Genomic DNA, 12,749 nt, shown 5'->3' on the forward strand with positions numbered 1-12,749 from the left:
AACATCGGTTGCAACGTCTTTCAAGAAATTAGGAAACCCAATCGCCGAATACGAACTACTTACCACTCTTCATCACATCAACCGCAAAAACTGCATTTTTGAGAACTCAAAACATCGATTGATGAGTTATCCTCCGTATARTCTTGACTTGGCACAGCATGAATTCTTTTTATATTCTTTAGAAAAAAATKAACAAAGAAGTTAATGTTTTTTGACATCAGAAGAAAAGGTTGATGGGTTCAGAGCGCATGTTTTTGAGATACCTCAATGARAATGGCAAAAGTGCTTCGAAAACTCGTTCAGAACCGTAAAAATGTGTAGAGATCTTAATGAAAAATATTTGAAAAAYTGTAAATYKATTTTTAAARATTAAATTTTGTTTGCGTTCTCTAAACCCGAAATATAAAAAGCACTATAGATATAGAAAAGTGCTTCACYCTCTACAATTTCGGAGATTGCACCATTGCCGTAGACGATACCACATGCCAAATTTCTTGAAGGTAACACGTGAAGTAAAAAAACTTTCAATACAAGGATTGAACTTTCATTAATCAGATTGTATGCCCCAGCTACGTGCTATAGTCACCAGATCTGAATATCTTTTACAAAAATTGTATCGTTGCCGTAATTAATAATATCTGTCAAATTTCGTCCACTAAAAGATAAGCACTTTTCCATACMAGTACATGTTCGGATCGTTAAGTTTTTATGGCAGCTATATGCGATAGTGGTCCGATATCGGCGTTACCAAAAAATGAGACAAATTTTCCCGATGTTTGTTTAAAAATTAGATTTTTAATATTAAACCTTGGAAATTTGGCTTGCTGACCAGTGCTCTAGAGTATTKAGGATGATGGCTCTGTGCGATCTCTATTTAAGAATAATATTATACGAAGTACGTAAGCGCGAGAAAATGTTAATTCGAATTAAAAAAAAAAAAAACCTGCGTTCCAATTTTAAGTTGCGTAGCGCTTTAAGGTTTTTCGAATAAAGCCATAAAGGAGGCGTGAATTAGTTATACTCCCACTCAGAGCAAAGGAAAAGGTGCAACCTTTAACAAAATATCTCAGATAATTTTGTTATAGCTTTATCAGTTTTACAAAAATGTCTAATGTCTACCAAAAAATTAATTAAAATATGTTAGTAAAGAGGGAAAAGATTTTCAGTAGTATTTGCGGTAGAAGCCAAAGAATCAAATGATAAAGGGAAACGATATTGGAATTTAATTAAGGACAATAAAATCAAAGAATGTCGAGAAAGCATAAAACAATCACAATAACATACTGCTAAGTAACACAATTATTTTATTGCTGTTTATTTCAGTATCACCGCAGAATAAAAGCAGAGAATTGTCAGCTCTGTGCCATTCCATCGACTCGTGGGCTGTATTCAGCTGACAGTTATTAGAAAGCGCTTAAACGARCAAAATGTTACTATTCAGGCAGATTCCGAGTACTTCTCTCTTTTCTAATTTAATGTTTAYGAATATTTTCTTTTAATTCGAGACAGACACATCTTAAATATTGATAATGCAAAGACATTTTATTCATCTGAAACTATCTTTATTTTTTTACAGCATTGATGCTACAAGGGAGTATCAAAGGATATGAAAGGATATGAATATAGTGCGCTGAGAACTTAAAACAATTCCCTTTTTCAACTAATTGAGTGAACGAAGTGACATAAAATTTGAATTCAAGAACTTCGAAACTTATAGTACTTCTCTGGAACAGAGATTTGAAAATTAATTTCATTGAGTCATGCAAAGAAGAGCCGCATTGCGAGCAGWGAAATTTAAGAAAAGTCCCAAAGTGAAATGTGACAAAATGTGTGCGGATAAATAGGAGAATTAAAGTGAAACGAACACATGTCGTGCCGCACACGCCTACACACACCTACCTACGTAAGTGGTAGTGAATGCGCGACAAATAGGTGGTTGTAAGCGAATAAATATGTATGTGGATAAACAGTGTCTGTTTGCACGAATGTGTTTGTTTGCTAAGCCGAGCGCATGTTGACATCACCGACGACGCAAAAGCCCCCAACATGGCGCGCAGAAAGCGTTAAGTAAACAAAACGCACAAGCAGACATACGCGTGTGTTTGAAAAACATAAAAAAATTKCAGTCTTGTATTAAATGTGTGTGTGAACCCCTGCATTTGTGTGAGTTGGCGGAAGTAAAACAAGGCAAAAACGGAAAATAAAAGTAAAAGTGTTTAACTCCGCAATGGATTTATGCTGATTGCACGGGATTACTGGATAAATTGGAAAGGAATCAACATGAATTCCATTCAATTTTTTATCGTCGCGCTTTTGGCAACTATCGGTAAGTAGCTGCTGATGACTTGGCCTTTGAATTAATGCCAATAAATACAATATACACATATAAAGRGAATTCAGGCATTGATGGCAAATAATGCTTTACCAAATGTTGACCAGCAATTTTTAACTTCTAACTCACGAGTACTGAAAGTAATTTATAGTTTARCTATGTTTGAAAATACTTTTGTTTGCGTTGTATCGAGGACAATCCTTGGATCTAAAACCTTGAAACAATCGGTATATGTAGACATATAAATGTATATTTATACCCCGCTTATAACAGCAAAGAGGAAACATCAGATGTTYTATAAAATATATATGTAAAAGTTTGGCGTCGGTTTACTCATTCCTGTTGTCTATCTGTCCATTTAAAACTAACGAATCAAATTCATATAGAAATTACCGAAAATAAAACAATAATAATGGTGTCTACAAGAAATAGAAAAACAGTCGACAAACATTGTTAGGAAAAAACTGACATTTACTCTTTTATTAATTCCGATTTCCAGGAATATGCCGCCAACACACACATAGCAGTAACTAATTTTAGTAGATAAACCTTTGTTTCGATAATGTCTAAGTGTAATCGAAAGGCTCATACATGCCTGGCATCAGAACGTTTTTCAATAATATTTCAAGCTACRTGTGTACATACATATTTAGGCACACAAGATCTTATGAAAATATTTCAATGACAAGAACAAATAAATCTGTTTAGACATTGTCAGTGCTTATGCATTAATAATCGATTTTACAATGAACAAGTTTATGAAATCTAAATACAAATATACAAATATTTCGCAATTACCATTGGTGGTTKTCCATTTAGCTTATTTATTTTCGAAATTAATGCAGCAAATAAATAAATAATTTGCTTTCAATTAAWATAATTACWTTACACACTTTATTAGAAATAAAATATAATTGCATATGTGGATTTACATTAGGGTGTCGATTGTTAGCCAGTGTTGATATGCTTTTTTAATGCAAAAGCAAACTTTAAGAACTTTAGTTTTTTGCACTAAAAAGCATCGAACGTAAAGAAGGTCTTTATTTTCAATTTAAACCGCAAGTTCTGATTCTCTCAAGTATACTGATTGCGTCCTTATTCTTGCAAWGATTGGATGTGCTCTTCTTTTTTAAATAATCGTTCATCCAATATTTTGATAAATATCGTTCTTACAAAAGAATAGGTTTACTATTCTTCGCACCTTTTCTGGACGTGCAAACGTCATGCGAAAAATTAGGTAGAAAGATTTAAGGTTGTATTAAAACTAAAAAGTGGAAATATCGAGGAAATGGAAATTTCACTTTCGTTTCAAAAGTAATTTGCATTCATATACTTCTCAGATACAATGATGTAGYGAAATACCCAGATATTAGTAAAGTCTACCAACTGATGTGAATAAGCGGATGAGACCTCTACACCAAAGTAATTTTCGTCATAGTTCCCGAGGGATCTAATACGTGAAGTTAGGAATGATAACACAATTTTTCAAAGCATTACGCGTAGAAGCATATTGCTTTAGTAACATTTGTAGAAAGTTTCCGAACTTAGTATAGAAAAGCTGAATGGTGGACCCTTTAGTGGTCATTAAAGTAATGACTGTTCCGTAAAGCGTAGTTCGGAAAAGTTTAGTGTTGATAGTCGAAATTTTTCTTGGTAATTATGAGCAAATTGTCCAAAATATGCTGACAAACCTTAGGATTCTAAGAGACAATAGGAATATCCATTTTGATTATATTCCCAATAATTTGGAATCATTTGCAGATAATTTGGATAATTTGCACATAATTTAAATAATTTTGGTGAGCAATTAAACTATTAAGAGTTTCATGAATTGTGAGTAGAAATGTATTCAAAAAAGATCTTATTTCTAGGCAGCAAAACTGCACTRGACCAGAATAATCTAACAAAACAACATAACAATCAAAACAACACAATAATCTAACAAAACCGATTTAAAAGTTATACATCAAATGTACTGAGTTTTTGTACAGTACACCAGGTTTATAACAAATACAAAATTTATAAATTACCTGAATGAATACTCAGTAAATTGCATGTTAACTACCTATTTACCATTTTAACTACCTATTACCTTGAACCAGAGGTAAGCGCAGTAATTATATATATAACTCATCCACCGGCTGCAATTTTTGACAAATGGTTTGTTAGAGTAAAGAAAATAATTATATGTAATACGGTATGGGAATTCGGCTAACTCGTACACAATTTCCCATATTTTTGGCATAAAAYTACATGCAATATTATACGAAACTTTTGAGACCTTACATAAGTCTACAGAAGATAGAATTGACCTGGCTTAGTTAATTTTTGATAATACTATATACAATAAAAGGCCACAGGCTAATAAACCGTWTATGGAGGTTGGTCAAGTTTTCTAAAACTTTTATCTATTTTGGGCGAGAATATAATATAAAACTTAATTGAATACAAAAATATATCTCAATCTTGATTTCCACTTTCATCTAAAGAGGTTTAACTCTTGTCAAACTATCACTTGGCATGCTTAATTTCCCTGCCATGTAATTGCTCAGAGCTGAAGTGCATAAATGCCATACAACACAAAGCAACAAAAGATTGTTATTCATATTTGATAAGCTATTATAGTTTACGCTAGAGCAGACCGCAGTAGCTCTGAACACGCGTTACAAATAAAAAGCGCCAAGTCCACGGAAAAGTCTGGCATAACCCGGCGCGGYTTTCACGCTAAGCCATTGCGGCCAACAACAGCCGGATAATAACGCGATAATAACACATTTAGCGTTGCCTTTTTTCRTTATTTATGCCGTTAATCTTTTGTTCTCACTTCCCATAATGGTCGCAATAAAATGTGCCGTAGCAAAGTATCTGTGTCCACAACAGTAAGCTCAGAAAATGCAGTCGCTTAGCTGGATTTTGTTGAATTCGGTGTGATGATGGGGGTTTACGGTGAACGTTCTTTTATAAGTTAGTATAAAATTAGTTTTACATATTATTTAAAAATTTTTGATTTTATGTTCTTACTTAATGATATTTTTAAATATTAATTAATATTCAAACATGTTTATTACGTTTTAAAAACTAGTATAATTTTTACTAAAAGCATAATTGGAATTAAAAAGTTCTCTTTCACTGTGTGGTTTTCAATGAGGCAAAACTTTTTTCGTAGTTGGTAATTTTGTTAACTGTTACTTGATTAATACTCGGCTTAGTTTGATATTTCATATAGAATCGATTTACTCTAGGACAACGCTTGAAAATCTCCAAATTTATCACCTAAATAATGGGTGGAAACGCGTCCAATATTGGTTCTACAAAATCGTCAAGCAAAGTCCATAATTCGAGCAACTATGGATCGGTTTCGCGCCAGGTTTACCCTAGTGAATAAAACGTATTTCCAGATACGTCGTACAGTTTCCACCAATGATGCTTTTGCTGCTGTAAAGTAGAGTATCGAATAGAATCCGATTGCATTTATATACCATCGAAAGGTTTTGCAGAAGGATTGTACTTTGTGGATTTACGAAGTCCCACTCGTGCAAGAATTGCAGCCGAACGACCATCAAACCTGTCGCACTCGAGATGAACACTGATGCTCAAAAATCACTGTTTGATCTGGTGTATGGGCAAAGGGAATCATTGGTCCATATGTCTTGAAGATGAAGGCGGTCATAAGGGTACAGATTAGAGAATGTTGATGTGGAAAACCGTTCCAATAAGTCAGCGTGACTTGCCAAACAGCTAAAGAAAACATTTTTTATTGAAGGAAAGATGCAAGAACAAGCGACTTAACACCGCTGAACTATTTTCTGTGGGGTTATGTAAAGTGGCTTGTCTCCGCAGGTAATCTCGAAACGACTGTAAAAAATAATATTCGTAGCGTTATAGTGCCATTTCTTGTCACCGTTCCCACGGGAGTTGGCTCTACGGTTGAAAATCCGGCCAAATACCCGACAATATTCCAAAGAGTTATACCTCTCTTGAATTCGCTTTCATTTCCCATTTGTTTCACACACCAGACTAAAGTGTGCTACGGACTTTTGATTTCAATTGTGGTCTTTGGAGTACATTATTGTGCATATTGTTTGTATGTTTTTAAAAAAATTCAACGAAAGTTATGAAAACCAAACAACGTTATAAGCCACTTTTCGGCACTCATAATGATGACTACATCTGCAAATAAGTGTGTAAGGCTTAATACTATATACTATTTACTTGATTCGYTATCTGCCAACGTGTAGCCATATCCTAACCACAGTTTCGATGTTCGGTGAAAAGTATTAATTTTCAGTGGTGGTCTAAGTTTACTAAAAGAGCTTAAATATTTTATTATATACACAGGAACTGGGTTCAATGGGTGCTTATTCTCAATGCACGATGTTAAGAGAAATTTAAGATTGGGTAGTAAATTGCACAGGCAGCTATTATCTAAATTGAACGAATCAAGGTTGTAGTTCTACTGTGAAGGATTGTGAAACGGATGTGACTGAGAATTTAAAAAAATTTAAAAAAGTAATATCGGTATGCGATTCTGTACGTGCCTCTAGGAACGTTTACAACAGACTCTAAATATAAGCCGAAATAGTAGACATCTCCAACCAAATCTGCCCCGATGAAGACGAAAACTATTCCAGCCTATCGGCCCGAATGCACTTTATGTGCTTCAATAAAGGTAATGTCCGTTTTCTGTGATGTACTCGTACATGTACAAACTAAATCTAAATTGCCTACTTTGAGAATGACACAGAGCTCTATTATGRGGTATGAATGGATTTAGTGATATGCCGAAAGTATATAAAGAATGTGATTCCTTACAATAAAAGCTGTATCGCTCTTAAATGAAATTATGTCGACAAATAAATTACAAGTACAACTTTTTCAGCACAAAAAGTGCACAAGCTCTATGCTATCACGTCTCAATCGGCATAGCACTATAACATTTAGCGCTCAAGCAAATGCAAATAGTGCTTTATTGTACTTGCTAACAGCAATTGTTAAGGAAAGCCTGTGCTGCATGCTGTAGCCCTAACTTTGACGCGATGTGTGTAATCACTTTGTAGCGCTGCGGTATATTGCCAAGCAGAGACTACCGGAAATTCATTGTCACCGAGCAACCTTTTGCCGCACTTTGCTCGGCGATAAATTGCACACGACTTCTATTCGTTTGCCTTTCATTTCATTGAATTTCATAATAAAGAAATTCCCTGCTATTTACCACCATTTAAAGGTCCGACCCCCACCATTCACTGCACGCTCAACTGCCATCTTTTGCTCATTTGCCGTCGCTTTATGAGCTTTTGTTACGAGCTGACTGCCGGAACCTTAGTGCGCCGTGGGGTGAGCCGCAGATTATATAGAAATGCTAAGCGTTGCAGTTGCGGTAACGTGTGCGCAAACTGGGTGGGCCCCCTCTCCATCTCAACCTCATCTCTGATGCGGCGTATAAAATTAAGTAAACAGCGGGCACTGAAAAGCTTTGCCTTGTGCAAGATGCCACCGGCAGCCAACAGCGTGTTGCAAAACAAAACGAGAATTATATCTATGTGTACTGATTGTATGCTGTGGTTGTGATGTTTATATATCTGTGTGCGGCATATTGTCAGCATAAACAACATTGTGCCTCATACAAACTGCATTGCTATGTTATTGCCATTGTTTTGTATTGCCGCTACAAGTGCTGCCTTGGCTCTTGCTGTTTGTCTTGGCTGCAGTCCTATCACTTTACACCCATAGGCAATTCGTTACTTGCCGCACCAGTTGGTCGCTACGCTGCTTGCCACCACTAACGAGTGAGCTAGCTGGCAGAAAGGGAGCTGCAAAGTTGGGCGCATCAGAAATTGCAACAGCGCCGTTGAATACCAAACGAATTTTATACAAACGAACGAAGAAAGAATGGACTAAGGCGGAGAGAGAACAATAACGGCAAGAGCCACAAGGTGTTGCAGCATGCAGCATGCAGCTGAGAGAAAACAATGTGTAAATACCAAAATGTTTACATTACACTYTTGTACTTTATTGTTATTTTTGTTATCGCCCTTGTGGTGCTGCGCAATTATGTTGTTGTTATTTACATTGCATATTTTATGGGGTTCTTATCGGCTCACTCAGACTATACGAGCCCACCTTTGTCTGCTGCTCCAGTGCTATGTAAATCTGCCTTGACACTTGCAATTGTGGTTTTGTTTTATTTATAACTACAGTTTGACAGTTTCTCTTTGTTCTTCCGATTCGCAACACATGCGTGGATATCACAAGGGTTTGCATTGATTCTTGCACAAGGCGCCCATTGTGTTGTGCTCTCCCAAGCAGCTTGTSTTGTTACGTATACGCGGTGGCTTACTGCAAGCAGATAGCAGATGCACACGGTAACTTTTGAGTTTGAAAAAGGCTCAAGGTATAAAGGTGAAGATTTCTAAACACCTACAGCACCTGCATTCGCATTTGCAATAAGCACAATACATATTTTTTTGACAACGGTTCCAATCCGGATAGGTAAGAACTCGTAAGTGCATATYAAATATGGTATTTGTGTACATTTGGGGGCTTTCAATCAAAACTTTTTTACATCTTCGCGGATATATTAACTTTATTTTGTTAAAAGCAAAATCCATGAATTGCTATTTGATGTGTCACGTTTTTCAGAACTACAACTTTTGAACAAAAAAAAAAAAAAATAATAATAAGTTTTAATTTACTATATAAAAGTATTGAAGTAAATGATGTTATTTTCCAATAAATCACATATATTTTCCAATAAATCACATTTGTTTTTGCACTTATTTTATTGAAACTTATGTTAAACCTAAACTCTAATAGTAAAAATTTTGTTTAAAATTCATTTTTGTTTTAAAGATTTTAACAAAAACATGTGGAATCAACGATTTCAGTGCGTCAACTAATCAGAAACGAAAATATTTTATCAACAAAAATAATGATTTAGAAAAACTTGCTTACTTCCAGTTAGTATTTTGTTGGTTTTCACTTTTACCGTAATATTGTTTCACATCGAATCYGAATTTACGTTATAAGACTCTGACAGCGCACCAAYGGTGTAGCTTGCCATGCCCTTCTAATTTCATCACAAAKAACATCCATATTTGGGAYATTTTTCGTGCATATGGCTCTTTTAACATCACACAGAGATGTTCTGTAGTCTGTTTAAGTCTGGGCTGGAAGATTCCCACTCCAATATATTGTTAGAATTTTCATTAAAAATTTTTGTGTCAACTTAGACGTATGATTTGATTTGTTATCATCTTTATAACACACACCTCATAACACCTCAGCCCATGGCAACATGACCTTTTTTAGGAAGCCGAGGTATTGCTCCTTAATTTAAATTCCATCAATCTTAAGAAGTAGACCAACACCATTCTAGTTAAAAAAAAAAATCCCCACACCAAGATTGCTCCTCTACCYGACTCATCTAYGCGTGKTACATAGCGAATATCAAATTTTTGMATTATTGGACGGCGAACATACCTTCGACCATCAGGACCCAAGCSAWTAATTTTTGTTACATCGACATTTTGTTAAACGACATACTTCTGTTGATTTGTTGTTTCAGACCAATAAGAATTGGCAAAGTCTAGGAGTCGTTTCTACGGATTTTAATTAGAAGTGAGTTCCTGCGTGTTGCCCTGCCGTGAAGTCCAGATTCGATCAARCGTCGGGCAATTGTTCTCTTGGATATTTGGACATTGTACTCGCCTTGGAATTTCACGTAGAATGTCGGCAGAATGCTTTGCTTTTATATACCAAAGTGATCAGGGTGACGAGTAGAGTTGAAATTAGGATGTCTTTCTGTCCGTCTGTCCGTCCGTCCGTGCAAGCTGTAACTTGAGTAAAAATTGAGATATCATGACGTGTACTTGGTACACGTATTTCTTGGCTCCATAAGAAGGTTAAGTTCGAAGATGGGTAAAATCGGCCCACTGCCACGCCCACCAAATGGCGGAAACCGAAAACCTATAAAGTGTCATAACTAAGCCATAAATATAGATAGTAAAATGAAATTTGGCACAAAGGATCGCAGTAGGGAGGGGCATATTTGGACGTAATTTTTTTGGAAAAGTGGGCGTGGCTCCGCCCCCTACTAACTTTTTTGTATATATCTCGAAAACTAATATAGCTATGTCACCCAAACTGTATAGAGTCGTTTCTTTTAGGCATTTCCATACACAGTTCAAAAATGGAAGAAATCGGATAATAACCACGCCCCCCTCCCATACAAAGATTATGTTGAAAAGCACTAAAAGTGCGTTAACCGACTAACAAAAAACGTCAGAAACACTAAATTTTACGGAAGAAATGGCAGAAGGAAGCTGCACGCAGGCTTTTTTTAAAAATTGAATATGGACGTGGGATCGCCCACTTATGGACCAAAAACCATATCTCAGGAAGTACTCGACCGATTTCAATGAAGTTTGGTATATAATATTTTCTTAACACCCCTATGAGATGTACCATAAATTTGGGTGAAATCGGTTCACAACCACGCCTGAAATCTCGATTATCACTTTATCATGCAAGAGTATAAAATGTTCGATGACAACTTAGCCCTTCCTTACTTGTTCGTTTTGTTTTTTTGCGTGCAAAATTTGGAAATTGTTTTAAAATTCTGTATATATTTAAAGGCATTAAAAACTATTTTGTTGATATTACATCTGATTCACAATTTATCTTCTAATTTCTAATTAGCTGTCGCACTTACTTCATCTACTATATCATAAAGCATTTACTATTTGGGAAAAAATTAAAAGAACTCTAATTTCATAACTACTCCAGAGTGAATTTAGTAGTAAATAGAGTAATATGAACAATGCAAGATTAAATTAAGATATAAAGCTAAATTTTGGCACAGAGWATTGCAGTCTTCTAGTAAGTTTAAAATACATATCTCCTAAACAACTTAAGCTGTAACAAAGAAATTTTCTGAGTACAAGTCTTAGCRCTTCCTCCGACAGTGTGAAAATGGATGAAATCGGACAAAACCCACGCCTACTTCCGATATAGCACTATTTTTAACTTTACTTTATTCGTTAAGTTTCCCGTAAACAAATCAATAAGCAATTAATATAACGGGATTATACTTTGCACAAATAATGCCTTTAGTGTGTGCCACCTTATATCCAAAAATTGTTTAAATACAATAAAAACTGTTCAACCCGCTAGGTTCCCATTTAATAGTATGTCTGCATGTCAAAAATTGGTTGAATCGGAGCAATATTTCCTTTAGCCCCCATAAACCTAACATCAATATTTTTGATCTTTCGGGGTGACTTTRTACCGCATATATCGGCCAATATTCCAAATGAAAATAAGAGAGCGTGCTTCATTAATATCAGTGTATTTCACTGCGAATTTTTGAAATGTATAAGTCTTTTAAAACAAATGATACAATATTTTAATTTTTTAATGTGTGCCACTTAACCCTCGACGCCCAACGTTATTCTGGTGCTGTTTGCAAAACACGATGATTGGTGGTCGATTCGATTAATAAAGCATGTGCACATATTATATAACAATGAAAGTCTTCTTTGTTGGATTTTCTTTTTTCGCTTGCTAATTGAGAAAGGTCGCTTGATTAAGAAAAGCTTGATTAATAAATCAGATGTAGCTATTATTTCCACTTTATTTTATATGTGCGTAAATCTAATTATAAACTTAATTTAAAGGTTGCATACATACATATACTATATTCCAGTTTAAGCAATCTAAATGTTCACTAAATTGATTTGCATTTTCCTCGAATAATATGTTTATGCTCATATAAATATTTGTATATGTATATATATATATGTATGTATGTATATATTGCAAATGAAAGTTCATAGTGCTGAGTTCACACAAATTAGCACTGTTATTGACAGCCCGCAACTGTATTTGCATAAGTGAGCATAAAACTATTTGTGAATGGAGTATTTACTCCAACTAAATATATTTAGCATTTATTAACATAAGTTTGAGCAAGCATACGCACATGCATATATATGTACATACAGACATATTTGAAACCGAGTACACAACGGCAACTGATTAGAGGGAGTGAGTGCGCAAACATGGTCGTGGTGTGAGTGTGTGTGGCAAAGTGCGGCAGCCGGTGTTGCCACAAAGTGGTCAGCAACAAGTTTGGCTAACTCGTAAAAATCGCATTCAAAAGCAGATAAAGAAAAAGATTTGCCAAATGACCAATAATAATATTTGCTTTTCACAGCTCGCTGGAAAAAACCGTTTCTACAACAAAAGCGGAAAAGTGTTGCATGTGGTGGGAAGTGTGAGTGTGGTTGCGGTTAAAACATAAACGGTAGCAACTCACATACACACCACCCCCAGTTGTATGAAAATGTATATGTGTTTGTATGTTGGAAATTTCCTTGTGCCCTCGCCTAGGCATTGCTGTATAAATGTATGAGCGCCA

At 35.3% G+C, this 12,749-nt stretch overlaps 1 protein-coding gene across 1 annotated transcript in view; it reads left to right on the plus strand.

Moving 5' to 3' along the window:
* The first annotated feature begins 1,907 nt into the window (after nt 1-1,907).
* The window catches only part of LOC108965980, a 138,457-nt gene continuing 127,615 nt past the window's right edge, over nt 1,908-12,749 (plus strand). The window contains exon 1 of the mRNA XM_018928671.1: nt 1,908-2,326. Coding sequence (XP_018784216.1) covers nt 2,236-2,326 — 91 coding nt within the window. The 5' untranslated portion in view covers nt 1,908-2,235. The remainder of the gene's footprint in view (nt 2,327-12,749) is intronic.

The sequence above is a fragment of the Bactrocera latifrons genome, unplaced genomic scaffold, assembly GCF_001853355.1.
Source record: "Bactrocera latifrons isolate USDA-ARS-PBARC rearing strain unplaced genomic scaffold, ASM185335v1 scaffold_152, whole genome shotgun sequence".
NCBI lineage: Eukaryota > Metazoa > Arthropoda > Insecta > Diptera > Tephritidae > Bactrocera > Bactrocera latifrons.